The 23,049-nt window shown below is 41.9% G+C and overlaps 1 protein-coding gene across 1 annotated transcript; it reads left to right on the top strand.

Moving 5' to 3' along the window:
* The first annotated feature begins 348 nt into the window (after positions 1–348).
* On the top strand, positions 349–22,672 carry CDC23 (cell division cycle 23). The gene is made up of 16 exons (XM_035014220.1): positions 349–530; positions 612–684; positions 4,179–4,316; positions 5,815–5,857; positions 6,810–6,915; positions 7,021–7,153; positions 8,689–8,866; positions 8,953–9,050; positions 9,200–9,281; positions 19,711–19,864; positions 19,985–20,104; positions 20,667–20,742; positions 21,048–21,109; positions 21,238–21,316; positions 21,394–21,513; positions 21,715–22,672. The coding sequence occupies exons 1-16, from the start codon at positions 370–372 to the stop codon at positions 21,883–21,885; spliced, it is 1,794 nt and encodes a 597-aa protein (XP_034870111.1). The 5' UTR covers positions 349–369; the 3' UTR covers positions 21,886–22,672.
* Positions 22,673–23,049: the final 377 nt, after the last annotated feature.

The following is a 23,049-nucleotide window of genomic DNA, read 5'->3' as shown; positions in this document are numbered from 1 at the left end:
CAACCACATCACCGCTAAAGTGCAGGGCATTTTCCCGTCTGCACCCTTTCTTGCCCCTACTCCCAGCCCCAGTTTCCCAATCCACCTATTCTAGTTGCTCGTCCTTCTTTGCCCCGCCCAGAGACGATGCCTTTTTTTTTTTTTTTCCCCTACACCCTCTCTAGTTCTAACTTTCCCGCCCCAGTAGCTCTTGACCAATCGGAGATGGGATTGTCTCTTCTTTCCCGGCCTCATGGTGACGTTGCGAGAAGTAGCACCTCTGATTGGATATCCTGGAGCAGAAACCTACCAATAACTGGCTGACTTTTTTGGTGCGGACGGACCGCTAGCATTATCGCTGGTGATTGGTTGGAGTGGCGAGACAGGAAAATGGCTGCGAGTCCCTCTGTAGTCCCGGTGGCTGTGACTGCTGCGGTGGTGCCGGTCCTGTCAGCGACCAGCGATTTCTCAAATTTGCGAGAAATTAAGAAGCAGCTGCTACTCATCGCAGGCCTTACTCGGGAGCGGGGCCTACTGCACAGTAGCAAATGGTGAGAGTCGGGGTCGGAAGGGACTAGACTTGGATCCTTGGCCTTTGGGGCTTTGGAGCTAATTCAGTTTGGCTGTTCCAGGTCCGCGGAGTTGGCCTTCTCCCTCCCCGCCTTGCCTCTGGCCGAGCTGCAGCCGCCGCCGCCTATTACAGAGGTAAGGACTTCCATCACTGCCAGCGCTCCTCATCAACCCGAAGAGTTACCGAGTACCCTGTCGCTGGATGGGAGCCTCCTGCTTATCAGGAATGTTTGTGGAGGGAATTCAAGCATTTAAAGAGCTGAATGTTTTAAGCGATTTTATCGGTGCGGTTTTGTTGATCTTTGTAAAGATTTGGTGGTGCTTTACTTAAGCTGGAGAGAATTAGTAAACAGTCCTTGCTTAAGATTTCAACCTTTTAAGGTTTTGTAGCCCAGACAATGTCCTTAACGATGAGAAGAATCAAAGTTTTTTTTTTTTTTTAAGATTTTATTTATTTGACAGACAGCGAGAGAGGGAACACAAGCAGGGGGAGTGGGAGAGGGAGAAGCAGGCTTCCCGCTGAGCAGGGAGCCGGATGTGGGGCTCGATCCGAGGACGCTGGGATCATGACCTGAGCCGAAGGCAGACGCTTAATGACTGAGCCACCCAGGCGCCCCACAAATACTTATTTTTAATTTTACTCATCTGTATAATCCCTGAAACCGTCCTGAGTACCATACACATCTGCCACCCTTTGGGAAACATTGAATTAGAGCATCACTTTGGTTCCCAAATGTCCTCACCCCTATTGTGAAATTCTAATAATCCCCCAAAGGAAAAGCAATTTCAGAAAGAACAAATATATATATCATTCCTGAGCCAAGAACCAGCATGACCCTTGGAACAAAATGGTTGTGGTTTTTTTTTTTTAGATTTTTTTTTTATTTATGTGACAGAGAGAGACACAGTGAGAGAGGGGAACACAAGCAGGGGGAGTGGGAGAGGGAGAAGCAGGCTTCCCGCCGAGCAGGGAGCCGGATGTGGGGCTCGATCCGAGGACGCTGGGATTAGGACCTGAGCCGAAGGCAGACGCTTAACGACTGAGCCCCCCAGACGCCCCCCCTTTTTTATAGATTTTATTTATTTATTTGTCAGAGAGAGAGAGCACAGGCAGGGGTAGCGGCAGAGAGAGGGAGAAGCAGACTCCCCGCTGAGCAAGGAGCCCGATGCGATGCGGGACTCCATCCCAGGACCCTGGGATCATGACCTGAGCTGAAAGCAGAGGCTCAACCGCCTGAGCCACCCAGGAGTCCCGAGAAGAATCAAAGATTTTAACAACAGTGCGAAACTGGCTTTGGATTCAGATAGTTCTGCGTTCAAATCTCAGCTACACTAGTGACTTTTGGCAACTTACATAATATCCTGAGCCATAGTTTTTTCATTTGTGAAATGCAGATATTAATAGTATCTACTTTAAGGGGATATTGAGAAAATTAGATATGAATATATTTTATGTATGATCTATATAGCAGGTATTTTTACATAGTCTGTGTAGTCTGAATGGTTTTCATCATAATCCATTTTGTTTTTCCTGAAGATGCCATTTCTTGACCCTCCTCCGTCCGCCCCCCCCCCCACGCGCGCACACACACTTAAAAACAGTGAATATTTCCTACTCCAAAAGGTATAATGGAGATGAGAAGGGGTGGGGAAGGAAATAAGAAAATGGTGAGTGGATGTGAAAAAGGCCGGTAGACTCCTAAGCTGAATGGACACATTTAGGACTTGTTCCAATGAAGAAAACACTGAATATGTTTTGATTCCAATTTTGTTCTGGTAATATTTGCAGCGAGAAGGATAAGGAGAATAAATTTATTAAAGTTTTAATCATGGGGCACCTGGGTGGGTCAGTCGTTGGGCGTCTACCTTCAGCTCGGATCATGGTCCCGGGGTCCTGGGATTGAGCCCTTCCTTGGACTCCCTGCTAGGTGGGAGGTCTGCTTCTCACTCTCCTATTCCCCCTGCTTGTGCTCCCTCTCTGACTGTGTCTCTCTCTGTCAAATAAATAAAATCTTTAAAAAAAAAAAAATTCTTAAAAAATAAAGTTTTAATCAACCTACCCCTAGAATTTGGGGGGATTATATTCTTTTTTAACTTAAATATGCATCATCTCTTTTATTTATATCCAGAATTATGTCTGTGTTCTATGCCTTTTGCAATACTAACACGTCAGAACTTTTTGAAGTATAAAAAATATAAGTAATTGCACAATATATTGCATTTTTAAAAGATTTTATTCATTTATTTGTCAGAGAGAGCATGAGCGGGGGGGCAGGCAGAGTGAGAAGCAGACTCCCCGCTGAGCAAGGAGCCTGATGGGGGACTCTATCCCAGGACCCTGAGATCATGACCTGAGCTGAAGGCAGATGCTTAAACCAACTGAGCCACCCAAGCATCCCAGTATATTGCATTTTTGTACATATTTGAAAGCCTAGAAGAAGCAAATGGCAGATATTAATGCTAGACATTTTCCATTACTTTTCCACTTTTTCCTCCTCAAATCTGTACTACTTGCTCCATTTTACTGATGAAGAAGGGAATTCTCAGAGAAACTAAGTAACTTCCCTATTAATGTCATGAAACCAGGAAATCAAGGAATCAGAATTTGAATCCAGGTCCCTAACACTAAAGCCTATACAACTTCCCACAGCATTTAAAGAAACAGTACACGTTTCTAAGTGTCTTGGTTTAGTTTTTTAAATTTTTATTTATTTTATTTATTTTATTTTATTTTATATTTTTTAAAGATTTTATTTATTTATTTGAGAGAGAGAGAATGAGAGAGAGAGAACACCTGAGAGGGGATAGGGTCTGAGGACGAAGCAGACTCCCTGCCGAGCAGGAAGCCCGATGCGGGACTCGATCCAGGGACTCCAGGATCATGACCTGAGCCGAAGACAGTCGCCTAACCAACTGAGCCACCCAGGCGCCCTAAATTTTTGTTTTTTTTCCCAACTTTTTATTTTGAAAAAAATTTCCATAACCTTGGGGGGCACTTGGGTGGCTCAGTCGGTTAAGCATCTGCCTTCGGCTTAGGTCATGATCTCAGGGTCCTGGGACTGAGCCCCACATCAGGCTCTCTGCTCAGCGGGGAGCCTGCTTCTCACTCTCCCTCTGCCCCTCCCCTTGCTCTCTCTCTCTCTTTCTCTCTCTCCTTCTCTCTCTGTCTCTATCAAATAAATAAAATCTTTAAAAAAATTTTCATAACTGGGCACCTGGGTGGCTCAGTTGGTTAAGCGACTGCCTTCGGCTCAGGTCATGATCCTGGAGTCCCTGGATCGAGTCCCACATCGGGCTCCCTGCTTGGCAGGGAGTCTGCTTCTCCCTCTGACCCTCCCCCCTCTCATGTGTTCTCTCTCATTCTCTCTCTCTCAAATAAATAAATAAAATCTTAAAAAATTTTTTTTTCATAACCTTAGTTTATAATAAAATAATATACAAAAGTAATTTACATATATATGTATATGTAAATATATATGCTAGGTTTTGGGGAGGAAGAAAATACTTTTTCTTACATCTTGAAGTTAATGAATATCTTCTTTTTTTTTTTTTTTTAATGAATATGCTTCTTGAATTTGAATTTTTATTGTCTGATTCTCTAACACTTAACATATTTGTCTCTCTTCTAGGAGGATGCCCAGGATATGGATGCTTACACCCTGGCCAAAGCCTACTTTGATGTTAAAGAGTATGATCGAGCAGCACATTTCCTGCATGGCTGCAATAGCAAGAAAGCCTATTTCCTATACATGTATTCCAGATATCTGGTGAGGGCCATTTTAAGATGTCATTCTGCCTTCAGTGAAGCATCCATATTTAATACCAAGGGGGAAAATTTTAATCTTTTGTTTATTTATTTTTTAAAAAGATTTTATTTATTTGATAGAGATACACAGCGAGAGAGGGAATTCAAGCAGGGGGAGTGGGAGAGGGAGAAGCAGGCTCCCCACTGAGCAGGGAGCCCAATGCGGGCTCGATCCCAGGACTCTGGGATCATGACCTGAGCTGAAGGCAGACACTTAACGACTGAGCCACCCAGGCACCCCAAATTTTAATCTTTTAAATAGTTTAGCAGTAGTCTACTTGTTAACTGTACTTTATAAATACTTAACAGTAATAAAGAAGCTATCATAAATAAAGTTAAAAAGTGACAGTATAAAAGAAAATATTAAAACTATTGATAAGGGCGCCTGGCTGGCTCAGTCCGTGGAGTATGGGACTTTTTGATCTCTTGGGGTCATGAGTTTGAGCCCCACACTGGGTGTAGAGATTACTTAAAAAAAATAAAATCTTTAAAAAAAATTGACAATATATTTTTTTAAGTTTTATTTATAACTCACGAGTCCAAGATCACAAGTCGCGTGCTCTTCTGACTGAGCCAGCCATGTGCCCTGATAATAATCATTATTGACAAAGGTGTGAGGCAGTAGACTCCCTATTTTAGTAGTAAAAGTTGGTAAAGACGTTTTAGAAGTCAATTTTGGCAGATTATGTCCATTTGAAATACTGTGACCAGATAATTCTACTTTAAAAAACTTAACTTGTCCAGTAGAAATACTTCAATATATGCACAAGGATATATGAATAGGGATGTTAAAGTATTTTTTGTGATAGCCATAAAATGTCAATAACCTAAATAGTCATTGTTCATTCTTGCCTGAAGTATTCTTTACTATGATGTTGCAAAATGATGATTTTCCATGCCAGTGTTTTCTCCACATTTACTACTTGCCACTTGGCATTCTACTATATGTGAGCTTTCCCTCCCCTTCTCCATTTATTTGTTTAATATCAAAGATTCCTATATTTTTTTAATCATTTATAATTTAGTACTGTACTTAATTAGTTTGGTGCTCAGATTATTCCAGATTTGACCATTGGGAGCCCTTGAATTGTTGTTTAAAAGTAGTGACTGTGGGGCACTAGTGTGATGCAGTTGGTTGAGCCTTTGACTCTTGGTTTCCGCTCTGGTTTGATCTCATGGTTGTAGGATCCAGCCCCATGTTGGGCTCCCCACTCAGCTCAGAGTCTGCTTAGGACTCTCCCTCTGCTCCTCCCCCCTGCTCTCTCTCTGTCTCTCCTTCTGTCTCTGTCTCTCTCTAAAATAAATAAATAAATCTTTAATAAATAAAAAATAAGAGTAGTGACTAGTAGTATTTGCCATTTGGTTGGACTTGGGCCCTTTAGCTGGAATCAGGTTGCTAGTTTTAGAATGAGTTTCAAAATAAACTGAGGTAAGACCTTTTTGTTGATTTTCTCTTACAGTCTGGAGAAAAGAAGAAGGACGATGAAACAGTTGATAGCCTAGGTATGAATTTCTTTCCCTTATCTTTTGGACTAAAGCAGGGGTTGCACACTCAAATGCCTATATGAGCCAGGCAGGTAATATAAATGTGTGAAGTGGACCTAGGAGGACTGTTAAAAATGAGAGAGCACAATTTCCTGCTTGTTACATACCTCTGGCTGAGGGCTGCCTTGAGGAAATGTGGGCCTAGGGTTGTCAAGGCTTTCTTCCCTTGGCCCTACCCCATTCTTTGGAACCTGAAGCTGGAAATTCAGGTTTTTAGTTGAGGCTTGTGATTTTTAAACATTGATAACTATTTCAAATTTTTAAAAACCTCCGCGGGCCTGGGGCGCCCGGGTGGCTCAGTTCATTGGGTGTTTGACTCTTGATTTCGTCTCAGATCATGATCTCAGGGTCCTGAGGTTGAGCCCCACGCTCAGCTGGGAATCTGCTTGAGATTCTCTCTCTTTCTCTCTCTCCTTCCCCGCCCCCCCACTTACACTCTATCTCTCTCTGTCTAAAATAAATAAATAAATCTTCAAACAAACAAACGGGCACCTGGGTGGCTCAGTCGTTAAGCGTCTGCCTTCAGCTCAGGTCATGATCCCAGGCTCCTGGGATCGAGCCCCGCATCAGGCTCCCTGCTCTGTGGGGAGCCTGCTTCTCCCTCTCCCACTCCCTCTGCTTGTGTTCCCTCTCTCGCTGTGCCTCTCTCTGTCAAATAAATAAATAAAATCTTTAAAAAACAAACAAATAAACAAACAAAAAACCTCTTTGAGCCTAACAAAATATGACTGCAGACCAGTTATCAGTTGTAATTTCTGGAAAAAGTAAATGGATTGTGTAAGATGTTGTCCACTTCTCAGCATTTGCTCTAAGTTCCAGTTGTAACTTTGGTTGATGCTCAAAAGGAACGTCTAGGTCTACGAAATGACCATTAGCAGTCTTTCCTTAGAGCTGAGATTTTGTTTCCTAGGTCCCCTGGAGAAAGGACAAGTGAAAAATGAGGCACTTAGAGAATTGAGAGTGGAACTCAGCAAAAAACACCAGGCTCGGGAACTTGATGGATTTGGCCTTTATCTGTAAGTGTTAGAGTAATTTGGATTTTTCTATAACATTTTCTTCTGAGTAGAAGGGAGGTGTTATGAAACATTAATTTCTCCTGTAATTGTTTCTTACCTTCCTAGATACGGTGTGGTGCTTCGAAAACTGGACCTGGTGAAAGAGGCCATTGATGTGTTTGTGGAGGCTACTCATGTTTTGCCTTTGCATTGGGGAGCCTGGCTAGAACTCTGTAACTTGATTACAGACAAAGAGATGGTAAATTGAGAAATTTATGTGAAAGACCCTCTGCTCCAAGTCTTATGTAATTCTGTAATGGGATCGGAGGAGAGAGGTTTGCTAAACCTTTGCTTGTAGCTAGGTCTTTGCTCCTTCTCTAATCTCTTTCACTATTGGAATTTCAGTCTTCATTTGAAAGTCTAATGTCTGGCTTTTGGCTGGTAGTTGCTGTTGGATTTGGGTGTAGTTATATTAGAGTATCTTCTCTTTATTTCATGTTTTCACATTCAAGTTTTACTGTAACTTGTTGTATACACTAAATGTTAGTGTACTTTGTTTCCTTATTCCAAAGATGCCATAGGACAGGTTTCTCTGATATCAAGGATTGTATTAAAAACATTTTTAAGGTCTCTTCTGAGCTTTCCTAGGACTCTAAAGATTTATAGATTTGTTAATTAATGAAATAATGTAAACTGCCATCATTTTATTAGTCATTGTTAGAGGACATTGTCTATAGAGTTTATTTTGCCATTCTTCAGTAGTTAATGGAATTGATTATATACTTCATTTTGTTGGCTTTAAAGAGCCAAAGGCTGGTTGATGTCCCCCAATAATGATATGTGCTGCTAAATCTGTGTCTGAAATCTTACTTTGGTTTATTCCTATTCATTATCTCTAACTGCCTACTAGACTTTCATTGAAAATTTATCTCTGAACTCAATATATGCAAAACCAAGTTTCTGATCTTGCCTGACAAATTCTCTTTCTTCCTCCCAGCTTGAGAGACTCTCTTGACAGCATCACTGTTTCTCAAGACACCCAGTCTTAATGCTGCACAGTCACATTTGTTCTTCCTCTTAATCTCCTTTCTTCTAGTCAGTTGCCAGACCTTCCCCTGGTTTCCTTCTTGTATGCATCTCTTTCTCTTGGTTTTCTTTGCCATCTTGGTTTTCAACTTAGATTTGGATTACTTATAATTAATAGCTGCTTTTCTATCTAGCTTTTCCATTTATACACTCCCCTTCCCAAGCCATTGTGTATACTGTTTTCAAACTTACTCTTAAAACACCCATGTCATTGTGTCATTCTCTTGCCAAAAATTGTAGTGGTTTCCTATTGTATCCCACTTCCTATTGCACCATAGGACCTGCCCTACCAGTTCAGTCTTATTTTTTCACTACTTTTGAGCACATAGCCTCCCCTTAAACTAAGCTAGCTTCCTCATCCAATTCACGCACACTCATCAGGATTGTTTTGCCTGTCTTTATGTTGTTGCCCTGCCTAGAACGTTCTTTTTTACTCTTCCTCTCTCTTTTTTCTTTCCAAGTTCTACCCATCCTCTAAGACTCACCTGAAATCCTATCTTTTCTTTGAAGTCTTCCTCAACTAGGTCATTCCTCCCTACTATGTTTGTGAGTCCTCTTCACTTAATTGAATTGCCCTGTGTTCATTGTTAGGCGCTCTCATAAAGTTTTGGTGATAAATTTCTTTAGACAATAAAGATAGTTCCTTGATGTTCATTTGGAAGAGAGGTCAAAGTATATTAAGTGTGTCCCTCTCTCTCCTGCTGCCAGCTGAAGTTCCTGTCTTTGCCAGACACCTGGATGAAAGAGTTTTTTCTGGCTCATATATACACAGAGTTGCAGTTGATAGAGGAGGCCCTGCAAAAGTATCAGAATCTCATTGATGTGGGCTTCTCTAAGAGCTCATATATTGTTTCCCAAATTGCAGTTGCCTATCACAATATCAGAGGTGAGTGAATAAGGATAATGAAATACCATCAAATCCTGAAGGTAGCACTGTGTTGTTTTTTAAACTTTCTTATCTTCTTTCTACAGATATTGACAAAGCCCTTTCTATTTTTAATGAGCTAAGGAAACAAGATCCTTACAGGATTGAAAATATGGACACATTCTCCAACCTTCTTTATGTGAGGGTGAGCTGCTTCTTTTTTCTTAGACTTGGTCAGGCTCTTTTGTGCTTTAATCTCCTGGGTTGGATTGTCACTGAGTTGCGTTAGCTATAAGAAAAATAGGTCGGGATATTCCTCATTCATGCTTAGATTGTCTTTCTCTTTTCTTCCAGAGCATGAAGTCTGAGTTGAGTTATCTGGCTCACAACCTCTGTGAGATAGATAAATATCGTGTAGAAACATGCTGTGTAATTGGTAAGAGTCACTACTTTCTTCTTCTTCTTTTTTTTTTTTTTAAAGATTTTATTTATTTATTTAACAGAGAGAGATACAGCAAGAGAGGGAACACAAGCAGGGGGAGTGGGAGAGGGAGAAGCAGGCTCCCCGCAGAGCAGGGAGCCCAATGCGGGGCTCGATCCCAGGACCCTGAGATCATGACCTGAGCTGAAGGCAGACGCTTAACCGACTGAGCCACCCAGGCGCCCACTTTTTTTTTCTTTTAAGATTTATTTTTATTGTAAGTAATGCACATGTAAAAATAATAGTATAAAAGCATCAAGGATAACAAAATCATATACTATAGAATGTAAAAACTGGGTATAATCCCACTCCCAAGATTGTTCAGTGAGCATGACTCCAGAATATTTTTCTGTGTGAATACTAAAAATGTGTGTGTGGGTGCATGTGTGTGTATAATTTGCTTGCAAAAACAAATCATTACACACAATGATTTGTAATTTCTTCTTTTTTTTTTTTTAACTTAACAGTGTATCTTTTCTTTTTATTTAGTACATCCAGATTTGTATTATTTTGATGGCTATTTAGTATTTTATTACATAGATGTGCCATCATTTTTATGTAATAATTTTCTATTTAAGTTGTGGCCACTGTTTGTTAATATAAAAACAGTTTCAGGAACCATTTTGTGTGTGTGTGTGTGCGTGCGCATGCAAAATGATGGTTTTATTAAAGAACCCGTACAGGACCCGTGGGCAGAAAGAGCTGCTGCACTGGGGTCTTGAGGAGTGGTGATTATACACTTGGAGTTGGGGGAAGGAAAAGGGAGGTTTCAAAAGGACTTTCATATGCTAAAGAGGACGGACCTACAAGATACTGGAGGCCTTGTCATTGTCAAGTTAAGGTTGTTTTCCCCTCTAGCAAGGTATTAACGTTAAGATAGTTGGGAGATTCCTGGAAGAAAGTCACACAAGTCCCACCTGGGAGTGAGGGGGTAGGGGGAGGTTGTAGGCTGTCAGCTTATGCTTTGTCTTCAGCTTGCCTTCTGCTCCCTCATCATTTTGCCCCTGAACAATTTTGACCCTTAAATCTTTAAGGTTGTTGAAGGTGGAAGGGCTCATCTTCTGTAACTTCTTCCTGCCGAGTAGGGGTGTAGGGATGCCCCTACCTAGGTCAACATTGGTCAGTTGGGGAACATATAGGGGAGTTATTAAAGGGGAGGCAGCTGAATCCAACACGGTCAACATATATGAATCTCTTTGAGTAGGAGGGATCATCTGTCGATGTGAAGTCATTGTAGGGACAGAGTCTCAGCACCAAGCAGAGAGATACTGAAAAAGATAATGCATTAAGATTAGTATGGCTATAAGAATGAGAAGTCCAATAAAGAGATCCTTAATAGTTGACCATAATTTTCTTCCAGTCCAGGAGTTTAAAGCAGTCACTAAAGGAAAGAGATCATTTAAAACGCCAATTTGAGTATTCGTGTCAGTTAAAAACCCAGAAATATTTTTGTGATAATCTGGAATGTATGCACAGCATTCCGTTTTTATGATAGAGCAAGTTCTGCCTTGTGCAACAGTTAAAGCACCTAATGTCATTCTGTTTTGTAAAGCTGCTTTACACATTTGTATTACTTTAGTATTTAATAGAGAAATGTTACTTTGATTGTAATATAAGGATTTGACCATGTACTTATTAAGAGCTTCTTTGTGTCAAACAACATCCTCCAATCTTTTTTTTTTTTTTAAAGATTTTATTTATTTATTTGACAGAGAGATAGCGAGAGCAGGAACACAAGCAGGGGGAATGGGAGAGGGAGAAGCAGGCTTCCTGACGAGCAGGGAGCCCGATGTGGAGCTCGGTCCCAGGACCCTGAGATCATGACCTGAGCCGCAGGCAGACGCTTAACGACTGAGCCACCCAGGCGCCCCATCCTCCAATCTTAAAGAGGGAACAAAGATGGATGCCAGGTGGTCATACCAATGAGACACAAAACATGTCCACCATTATTTTAAATTTGGAAGGTTAGCTGGGTTTAATAATGGTAATGGTTTTAACAATGTGTCCGTGCATCCAGGCAAAACCCGGAGTACAGCGGCCTATCCAGCTTGGGGGAGCCATGGACACAAGTTAGAGTCACTTAGCCATTGGGTCTCAGCCATCAAATACTGGGCCTTCTTGCACTGCAGTCAGGATATTAAGGGCTATTCAGTTTTGGAGGGTCATCCTTTGAATTTGTGTGAATTTCAGGCCCATTTGATTGGGGAGTTATGGCTTGATAATAATCCCCTTTTCTTTAAATTGCTCCATGGGCATATCGGACGAGGAAGGCATATTTGGAGTCAGTATAAATATTTTTAAGACTTTTGCCAATTGCAAAGCACAGGTGGGCGCTATTAATTCTGCTTTGGGGGCAGACGTGTTTGCTGGCAAGGCTTTGTCCTCAACAGTCTGAGTTAGACTGACTAAAGCACACCCAGCTTTTCTTACCCCTTTTTCATGAAACAGCTGCCATTGGTAAACTAGTTGTCTTCTGCGTTTTTGATAGGGGAATCTTTTAAATCTGGTTGACTCCAATAAGCAAGATCATGACCTCTGAACAGTTACGCTCTATAGAAGTTACGATGGTCAGGTCCAGGCATAAGGGTAGCTGGGTTTAAAGTTTGACACATTTTAAGTATTATTTCAGGCATATCTGTAAGCATTGCCTGGTGTTTAATAAGTCAGTTTCCCTTGGGACGCGTGGGTGGCTCAGTCGGTTAAGCATCTGCCTTTGGCCCAGGTCATGATCCCAGGGTCCTGGGATCGAGTCCCACTTCGGGCTCCTTGCTCAGTGGGGAGCCTGCTTCTCCCTTTGCCTGCTCTGCCTGCAGCTCTCCCTGCTTGTGCGTTCTCTCTCTCTGATAAATAAATAAAATCTTTTAAAAACAAGTCAGTTTCCCATCATCCATTGGTGGCTTTTGGTCTCTAAGACATTCTGGACCCGATGTGAAGTCCTTACAGCCAGGGAATGTCCCACAGTGAGCTTTGAGGCTCCTTTACCAGGAGGTATGCTTGGCTAAAGCCTTTGTTTGCGATTATACCTCAATAGAGGTGGCTTCTAGGATAAATACGACTATGAGGATGAAACCATCAAGAAGCAACCCCCTTTTTTAAGATTTAAAAAAATTTATTTTATTTTTAAGATTATTTATTTATTTATTTGACAGAGAGAGAGAGAGAGAGAGAGACAGCGAGAAAGGGAACACAAGCAGGGTGAGTGGAGAGGGAGAAGCAGGCTCCTGGCTGAGCAGGGAGCCCAATGCAGGGCTCCATTCCAGGACCCTGGGATCATGACCTGAGCCGAAGGCAGATGCTTAATGACTGAGCCACCTAGGCGCCCCTTTTTAAAGATTTTTATTTATTTATTTATTTGAGAGAGAGGAGGGGAGAGAGAGAGCATGAGCAGGGGGAGGGGCAGAGGGAGAGGGAGAAGCAGACACCTGCTGAGCAGGGAGCCTGACATGGGGCTCGACCCCAGGACCTTGGGAGCATGACCTGAGCCGAAGGCAGATGCTTAACCGACTGAGCCACTGAAGCACCCCAAAGAAGCCCTTTTTTTTGGTTTGAGATCTAGCCTTAACAATATTCTAATTACAAGGAATCACTGGGAAGTGGGAGAAGACTTGTCAAGAAATAAGGACATCCGGATGCCTGGGTGGCTCAGTTATTAAGTGTCTGCCTTCGGCTCAGATCATGATCCCAGGGTCATGGGATCGAGCCCCACATCCTGCTTGGCAGGAAGCCTGCTTCTCCCTCTCCCACTCCCCCTGCTTGTGTTCCTGCTCTCGCTATCTCTCTGTCAAATAAATAAATAAATAAAATCTTTAAAAAACAAAAAAACAAAACAAAACAAAAAAAAGAAATAAGGATATCCCCAGGTGCATCATCCAATCAGGAGCCATTTTTGTATGTGTACATTTATTTTTGCATATTTATGCAACTGTTTCTGTGTAATATCTTCTTTTTTTTTTTTTTAAAGATTTTATTTATTTATTTGACAGAGAGAGAGAAAGAGAGAGAGAGAGAAGAGCGGGGGGAGAGGGAGAAACAGGCTCTCCACAGAGCAGAGAGCCCGATGCGGGACTCGATCCCAGGACCCTGAGATCATGACCTGAGCCGAAGGCAGACGCTTAACCAACTGAGCCACCCAGGCGCCCCTGTGTAATATCTTCTTAACAGTGAAGGGTGGTTCAAAAGTGTGTATAGTTTAACCTTAATATTATTAAAAAATTTATAAGGATTTTCAAACCTCTGAAAAGAGATGAGGGTCACTGTTTCTCTGTATAATGGTATTTCAGTCTTTGCACGATTGACATTTTGGGCTGATAATTTTTTTGTAGGAGGCTGTCCTGTGCATTGTAGGGTGTTAGCGGTATCCCCCTCTTCTACTCACTAGATGCCAGCAACCTTTCCCCAGTTGTGACAACCAAAAATGTATGCAGATACTGCCAACCCTTGGGGTTAGAATCATCCGTGGTTGAGAACCATGGCCTTAATGGCTTCTGCTTCTCCTTTTGCCTGCTCTGCCTGCAGCTCTCCCTGATCATCACACTAGTGTGACCTGATCATCAGTTGACATCAACACATCAGTGGCCACTTTTGGATAAAAGTAAGCTTGGGGGGCGCCTGGGGGGCTCTGTCATTAAGTGTCTGCCTTTGGCTCAGGTTATGATCCCTGGGTCCTGGGATCGAGCCCCGCATCGGGCTCCCTGCTCTGCGGGAAGCCTGCTTCTCCCTCTCCCACTTCCTCTGCTTGTGTTCCCTCTCTCGCTGTGTCTCTCTCTGTCAAATAAATAAATAAAATCTAAAAAAAAAAAAAAGTAAGCTTGGTTGTTTGTGACTGAACGCCTAGGTTCCCTGGAAACGAAAGGGAGATGTCTATTGCTGGGTGTTTGATGATACAGCGTTGAGATCATATATTCGTATCTTTCTAGGTCAGGAAGTTCTTATTAAGAATCAATAGAATTGAACTGATAGAATTTCAGTCCATCGGGCGCCTGGGTGGCTCAGTTGGTTAAGCGACTGCCTTCAGCTCAGGTCATGATCCTGGAGTCCCTGGATCGAGTTCCGCATCGGGCTCCCTGCTCGGCGGGGAGTCTGCTTCTCCCTCTGACCCTCCCCACTCTCATGTGCTCTCTCTCATTCTCTCTCTCTCAAATAAATAAATAAAATCTTAAAAAAAAAAAAAAAAGAATTTCAGTCCATCAATTCACTATTTCTAGCCCTTAAGGAAGTTGTTTTGTTCAGTATGGGGAAAAAAAGCATTAAAAAAATTGTAATAGGAAAATGTAATATTGGAACATAGGTGAGAGTGGTAATAAATGATCTATTCATTGTCAGCATTATGAAAAAAAGATAAAGTCTATTATGGGCAGAACTCTCTTTTATTCAGAAAACATCTTTTGAGCATCTTCTGAGTGCCAGGCACTGTGCTTTGTATTGTAGTACCTACCCTAATTGCCTATTGAGGAAGACTAATAAGAAAATAACTATAATGCAATGGGTTGAGTGTTAGGATTGAGGTAAACCAAAGATGCTGAGAAGGTACATAGGAAAGATATCTAATCTAGCCTGTGATTAGGGAAGTCTTGAGAAGGTGGTCCTTGAAGGCTAGGCAGATGTGAAAGAGTTCAGTAAGGGAGGAAAAGGATTGACTTGGGAAGGGCATTGCACTGCAGAGGCACTGAAGTATGAAACAGGCGTTGTGCCTGAAGTAGCTCCGGTGTGGGAGGTGGGAATGTTCAAAAGGGGCTAGATCTTTTTTTTTTTTTTTAAGATTTTAAAAAAATTTTTATTTATTTGACAGAGAGAGAGCGAGAGCAGGAACACAGGCTGGGGGAGTGGGAGAGGGAGAAGCAAGCTTTCCACGGAGCAAGGAGCCTGATGTGGGGCTCGATCCCCGGACCCTGGGATCATGACCCGAGCCGAAGGCAGACGCTTAACGACTGAGCCACCCAGGCGCCCCTAAAAAAATTTTTTTTCAACATTTTTTTTTTTTAAAGATTTTATTTATTTATTTGAGACAGAGAGAATGAGAGATAGAGAGCATGAGAGGGAGGAGGGTCAGAGGGAGAAGCAGACTCCCTGCCGAGCAGGGAGCCGGATGCGGGACTCGATCCCGGGACTCTAGGATCATGACCTGAGCCGAAGGCAGTCGCTTAACCAACTGAGCCACCCAGGCGCCCTTTTTTCAACATTTTATTTATTTATTTGCCAGAGAGACCACAAGCAGGGGAAGCGGCAGGCAGAGAGAGAAGCAGACTCCCCGCCGAGCCGGGAGCCCGATGTGGGGCTCGATCCCAGGACCCTGGGATCATGACCTGAGCCGAAGGCAGACGCTTAACGACTGAGCCACCCAGCCGCCCAGATTTTCATTTTCTTTTTTTTTTTTTAAAGATTTTATTTATTTATTTGACAGAGAGACACAGCGAGAGAGGGAACACAAGCAGGGGGAGTGGGAGAGGGAGAAGCAGGCTCCCCGCAGAGCAGGGAGTCCGATGCGGGACTTGATCCCAGGACCCTGGGATCATGACCTGAGCTGAAGGCAGTTGCTTAACCAACTGAGCCACCCAGGCGCCCCCAGATTTTCATTTTCAAATGATGACTGGAGACAGGGTGCTGGGAGGATTAGAAAAAGGGCAAGACTAGAAGCAGGGAGACCAGCTAGGAGACTTGGAATAATCCCGTCTAGGGATGATGATGAGAGCCTACACTGAGGTACTAGCAGGAGGGATGGAGAGAGGCTGCTGGACTTAGAAGATATTTAGGAAATAGAACAAACAGGAATTAACGACTGGGTAACTGGATGGGTAACAGTGCCCTGTACACGAAGAAAGGAAACAGAGGTCGGGGAGATAAGGAGCAATCCTTTTTTTCACCTCTTGACTTAGAGCCAATTAAAATCAAAGGAGACATATATATGAAGAGTAATGATTTAGGAGGTGTTTGTTTTTTTAATAATCATTTGAGATGAACTTTTTCTTTTTAGATTTTATTTATTTGAGAGAGAGAGATAGCAAGAGAAAGCATAACTGGGGGGGTTGGGGGGAGGGAGGGAGAAGTAGACTCCCTGCTGAGCAGGGAGCCTGACGGGGGTGGCAGGGGGAAGGGGGCTTGATCCCAGGCCCCAGGGATCATGACCTGAGGTGAGGGCAGATGCTTAACCAACTGAGCCACCCAGGCGCCCCTTGAGGTGAACTCCTCAATGAACTGTTTTTTTTCTCGGCATATCTGTAAATGCCCAGCACAGCGCCTGACATATGGTCAATAAATGTTTGTTGAATTTAGCCCACCTACTTTAAAAATAAAAAATAAGGAATATTAGTTTATGATAAAAAATATACTTCAGCTTTCACATTGTAGCCAGTTCAGAAGAATTAAAAAGGAGAAAGAAGAATGGAGAGAAGAAAAGAAACTGAGGACCTCAGAGAATGAACGCTCTTATGAATAGAGTGGTGTCAGGGATCTCCTGTTTGTTTAGTCCTTGCTTCTGCTCTTATATCATGATATGAATTGATTGTTTCCTTCTGTGTCTTTTCTGGAATTCCAATCTCTGAGTGGCAGCATGTATGTGTATGTATATATATATGTATACATATATATATATATATATATATATGTATATGTATATGTAACAGCATATATACTATAGTATGGCATAGTTAAGTCTGGAATCTGGAACCAGACTACTCAAGTTTAAATCTTGGTTGTACTACCAAGTAGCTGTGTGACCTTGGACTTAGCCTGTCTATGCTAGTTTTCTCATTAATAAAGGGATAGTAGATCCTTCTCTCAGGTAATTGTCATGAGGATTAGATAAATTGATGCCTAGAAACCATTTATACCAATGTAGCTTGCCCAGCATGTTGTAACCATTCATTATATTTTAGCTCTTCCAAATGAGATTAAAAAAAAAATCTCATCTACTTGATCTTTGCTCAAAACTTGGCTTGTTTCGGCTTCTTTAATATCTCCATCATCCTCACTCCTTTAGCACCTAGGGCTTATATAGGGCTATATCCCTTTTTCTGGGTGGGGAATCAATATTTTGGCCTAGAAATGTACCATGTTCATACATACAGCTTTCATTCCTTCCCTTTCCGTACTCCCCAGCTAATGACTATTTAGGTTATTTTTTCATTTTTACTATTAGAAACATTCTGCTTCATAGCTACATTAGAAACAGGATTTGTGGGGTTTTTAAATTATTATTAAGTTTAATTAATTAATTTATTTATTTATTAAAAGATTTTATTTGGGCGCCTGGGTGGCTCAGTTGGTTAAGCGACTGCCTTCGGCTCAGGTCATGATCCTGGAGTCCCGGGATCGAGTCCCGCATCGGGCTCCCTGCTCGGCGGGGAGTCTGCTTCTCCCTCTCCCACTCCCTGTTTGTGTTCCCTCTCTCGCTGTGTCTTTCTCTGTCAAATAAATAAATAAATCTTAAAAAAAAAAAAAAGATTTTATTTATTTATTTGCCAGAGAGAGAGAGCGAGAGCGCACAGAGCAGGGGGAGCAGCAGAGGCAGAGGGAGAAGCAGGCTCCTTGCTGAGCAGGGAGCCTGATGTGGGGCTCGATCCCAGGACCCTGGGACCATGACCTGGGCCAAAGGCAGACGCTTAACCAACTGAGCCACCCAGGCATCCCAGTTATTAAGTTTAATGTTATATTAGTTTCAGGTGTACAACACAGAGATTTGACAGTTCTCTATATTACTGAACACTCACCATGATAAGCGTAGTCACCATACAATTGCAGTATTATTGACTGTATTCCCTATGCTGTACTTTGCTTTCTGTGACTTATTTACTTTATAACTGGAAATTTGTATCTTTTAATCCCCTTTATTCAGTTGTTCTTTTTTTAAAAAAATAGTTTATTCTTTTTCTAAAAATAGCTTTATTGAAAAAAACAGCTTATTGAGGTATAATTTACATACCATAAAATTTACCAACTTTAAGTTTACAGTTCAATGAGTTTTTATAAATTTATAGAGTTGTGTAACCATAGCCATAAATCCAGTTTAGAATATTCTGGCACCCTTGGAAGTTCCCTTGAATGTGTTTGCAGTCAGTCCCCCTTGCATCCCCTAGCAGCCACAGATTTGCCTTCTCACTCTATATTTTGCCTTTTCTTGAAATTTTCATGTAAATGGAATCTTGGAATATTTAGTCTTATTGTCTGGCTTCTTTCACTTAGCTGTTTCTGAAGTTACCCATGTCGTAGCATGTATCAGTAGTTCTTTCCTTTTTAATGTTGACTAGTATTCCATTGTTTAGATATATACATTTTGTTTATCCGTTTACCAGTTGACATAAGTCAAATGGCTTCTATACCCTTTCTGCAAATAAAATCTTCTACAGAATCCCAAAAACTTTCACTTGTTCTTTTCAAGACCGATGCTAGTAGACCTGCTTTGATTCTTGTGGGAGAGAGGAGCTCAGAGCTCTGCCTTTTTATCCCTTGAGGTACGTACCTCTTTAGAAACCTAGGAATAGGGGCGCCTGGATGGCTCAGTCATTAAGCGTCTGCCTTCGGCTCAGGTCATGATCCCAGAGTCCTAGGATTGAGCCCTGCATTGGGCTCCCTGCTCTGCGGGAAGCCTGCTTCTCCCTCTCCCACTCCCCCTGCTTGTGTTTCTGCTCTTGCTGTCTCTCTGTCAAATAAATAAATAAAATCTTAAAAAAAAAAAAAAGAAACCTAGGAATATAGTTGGAAAACTACCAATCTAAAGCATACTATAGAAATTTCCTACCTTTTTTTTGTTGTTTGGTTTTTTTAAAGATTTTATTTATTTGTCAGAGAGAGCACACAAGCAGTGGAGGGGAGCGGCAAGCAGAGGGAGAAGCAGGCTCCCCACTGAGCAAGGAGCCCAATGTGGGACTTGATCCCAGGACCCCAAGATCATGACCTGAGCCAAAGGCAGACGTTTAACTGACTGAGCCACCCAGGCGTCCCTTCCTACCCTTTGTTAAGAAAATGTGGATAATTAAGGGGGGCACGTGATGTGATGAGCACTGGGTGTTATACACAACTAAAGAATCAATGAACATTACATCAAAACTAATAATGTATTATATGTTGGCTAATTGAATTTAAATTTTAAAAATGGAGAAAAAAAAAGAAAATGTGGGTAAATGCTATATCCAGATGAAATAAACTGAAGAAAAACTTTAAGTGTTAGGGAACACCTTTTTTTTTTTTTTTTTAAACCAGAATGTGTGATAGATGCACTATATTTCCCAAGGGAATGATGATGTTCCCTTTATGTACAATTTGGCTTTTCTTCAAACACCTTGGGGGAATGGGTTATAGTTTCATGCCTGTTTTGTGGAATGCTATTTTAGTGGGCTTACATTTTTACCTGTCCAGTTATTCATATATATATTTTTTATTTTTCAATCAGGCAATTATTATAGTTTGCGTTCTCAGCATGAGAAAGCAGCCTTATATTTCCAGAGAGCCCTGAAATTGAATCCTCGGTATCTTGGGGCCTGGACACTGATGGGACATGAATACATGGAAATGAAGAACACATCTGCTGCTATTCAGGCTTATAGGTGAGGTTCTAGTTGAGGGGTGAGGTGGAGGGGATTACTATGATGTTAGGAGCCTCTCTTGAGCCTACAAATCGCTAACCTTGATTCTGCCCTCTTACCAGTCTCTCTTCCATTTCTTAGACATGCCATCGAGGTCAATAAACGGGACTACAGAGCCTGGTATGGGCTTGGACAGACCTATGAAATCCTTAAGATGCCATTTTATTGCCTTTATTATTATAGACGGGCCCATCAGCTTCGGTAAGTCTGACCGGTTAATGATGTGTTATGAGACGAGCTCATACTTTTCTTTACCTTTTTAAAAATTTTTTTATTTTTAAAGATTTTATTTATTTATTTGACAGAGAGAGACACAGCGAGAGAGGGAACACAAGCAGGGGGAGAGGGAGAGGGAGAAGCAGGCTTCCCATGGAGCAGGGAGCCCGATGCGGGGCTTGATCCCAGGACCCTGGGATCATGACCTGAGCCGAAGGCAGACGCTTAACGACTGAGCCACCCAGGCACCCCTTTTCTTTACCTTTTGATAGCTACTGAAGAATCACCTTCAGTGATTGAATGGTTTTGATTCTTAGAGACCTGGGTTTAAACGTGCCATATGCTTTTTGGTCGTTTTTATGTAGTGTATTCTTTTGGGTTAATAGTATAATTGTGAACACAAAATAATATAATTATATGAAGTATTGGATTAAAGATCAATCACTGTATAGATTTGAAATAGTGGTCGGTGATGGTGTTTCCTCAAGGGAGGACTTTAGTTTTTTTTAAAGTCTTTGCTCAGATGCCTGTTCCTCTTTTTTCTTAGGCCCAATGATTCTCGTATGCTGGTTGCTTTAGGAGAATGTTATGAGAAACTGAATCAATTAGTGGAAGCCAAAAAGGTACCTGCATTTGGGTCCTGGAGAATTTGAGTGGAAATCAGCAGTTTGGATGAAGGGTTGGGCTCTCTGTGCTCTAATTGTCCTTCATTCTGATCTATCTACGTACAAAAGTCTTAAGTATTTATAGGCTCATAGGCTAAAAAGCAAAGCGGGGCTGACATCATCAGTGGGAATATCAGTCTAGTAAAAATGCTTTATATTCTGCAAGTCCACACTTCTGGGCGGCTTGTAGGACTTTAGCCTTTATGTGGTAGGTCATGGTACATGGGACGATGGTCAAAGTGACCAGTTTATTTTTTTGACAGTGTTACTGGAGAGCTTATGCCGTGGGAGATGTGGAGAAAATGGCTCTGGTGAAACTGGCAAAGTAAGTGAAAGGAGTGAAATGCTGTTATTTCTGTTGGCTTCTCTGGTATTGTGCATCTTGTGCTTTTATTTTTTATCATTAGCTTTCTTTGAGATCCGATTGTACTTACAGACCAATTTATTTTGTAGGCTTCATGAACAATTGACTGAGTCAGAACAAGCTGCCCAGTGTTACATCAAATATATCCAAGATATCTATTCCTGTGGGGTATGTGTCATGAGCATGAGAATTGGGTTGCTGATCTCATCCTGACCACCTCAGTCACTCCTGCTTTCCTTCTCTAGGAAATAGTGGAGCACCTAGAAGAGAGCACTGCTTTCCGCTATTTGGCCCAGTACTATTTTAAGTGCAAGCTGTGGGATGAAGCTTCAACTTGTGCCCAAAAGTGTTGTGCATTCAACGATGTGAGTAGCAGTTCTTTATTAAAGGGTTTGGATTTTAGGCTCAAACTTATGATCTTTACTGTGATCTGAGGGTGGAAGATGGGTGAGAAGCTAAGTGGAAAGGCTGCCTTGATACGTGAAACTTTCACATCAGCATTTTAGAACTTTTTTTTGAGAATAGCCTTGGACATATTTTGAAACAGTTGCCTGACTTTGTTTCAGACCCGGGAAGAAGGGAAGGCCTTGCTCCGGCAAATCCTACAACTTCGGAACCAAGGCGAGACTCCCTCTACTGAGATGCCTGCTCCCTTTTTCCTCCCTGCCTCACTATCTGCTAACAATACTCCCACACGCAGAGTTTCTCCACTCAACCTGTCTTCAGTCACACCATAGTTGGCTACTTTTAAGCCATTACTAGACCCATGTTAAGCCTTACCTCTGTGTAAGGAATGGCACGTCTGTTCTTCCAAGGACCTTGGTTTTTTGTTTGTATAGATGGAACAGCTCCTTGGGGACAGTTTATAGTCAACTTGGTGTAGACTGACGGAAGAATCCTGGCAGCAACAGAAATTGTCTTTTGCCGGTTAGAAGCATTTCTATTTCCCTTCTGTTCAGAGTGGCTATGGATCTTGGCCTTCTTCCCAGATCTTTTCCCCGCCTCTAAAAAACATCCCTTTAACAGCACTTTAGCAAAGGCAAGGCTTACAGGAACAAAGTTTTAATGCTGCTGGGAGTGAGATTTCTTAGAGAAGCATGGAAGGGAGAAAAGTGTGCTGTTCTACCCTCTGCAGGCAGTAGGGGCACTGTGTACCCTAGGAAGGTCAGGGCACTGGGTAGGCATGACATCATCATTCTTGGATTTACTGAGCATGACTGTGCTGTCAGAGGGAATATTTGAAAAGTGAAGCTGTTCTTCCTTTGTGGGGATGGTCTTCTAAAACATCATTTTAAGGACTCTTCCAAAAGCTTTCAAATAGAAAGGAACTTACTAGAGTTGAATCAAAGAAGGGACAAAAAGAATCTTACTTTGCAGTGAACCATTGATGGCAAAAGAGCCTGTGGAGTTAGCTATACCCTTACTAAAGCAAAGCAAGGAGGCAGGAGTAACAGATAATTTCACGGACATTCAGGAGTGTTATTTTGTGGCTATATGGACAAGAATAAACTCACCTCAAGCTGGTCGGTTGTAATCAATATTTTTGACATAGTTAATTTTCTCTCCCCTCTATTATCTCCAACAAACTGTTCTTTTCACCCTTCACTTGTTTAGACAAAGTAGAGAATCATTCTTGTTGTGTTCTTGGAGGGTTTCAGGCCTGTGCATGTGTATTCAGTAAGAGGTAATATGCTATGACTATAATGTCTGCTGTAATAAATTTGAACTGTAGATGCCATGGATTATTCTGAGCTCAGGGCCCAGCCTTCCTTTATTGTTTCCAGAACAGGTTTGTTACCCAGACACCTCTTAAGGAATGACACTTCATTTTATATTAAGGAAGGCTTAGAGTATCTAATGTCCCTTGAATTCATTTCTTACAAAGCTTTTCTTAGCTTAGC

Source organism: Mirounga leonina, unplaced genomic scaffold (assembly GCF_011800145.1).
Source record: "Mirounga leonina isolate KUSES-001 unplaced genomic scaffold, KU_Mleo_1.0 Mir_168, whole genome shotgun sequence".
In the NCBI taxonomy this organism is placed as follows: Eukaryota; Metazoa; Chordata; class Mammalia; order Carnivora; family Phocidae; genus Mirounga; species Mirounga leonina.
Note: the sequence above shows the minus strand (reverse complement) of the source record. Positions and strands in the feature narration are given on the sequence as shown.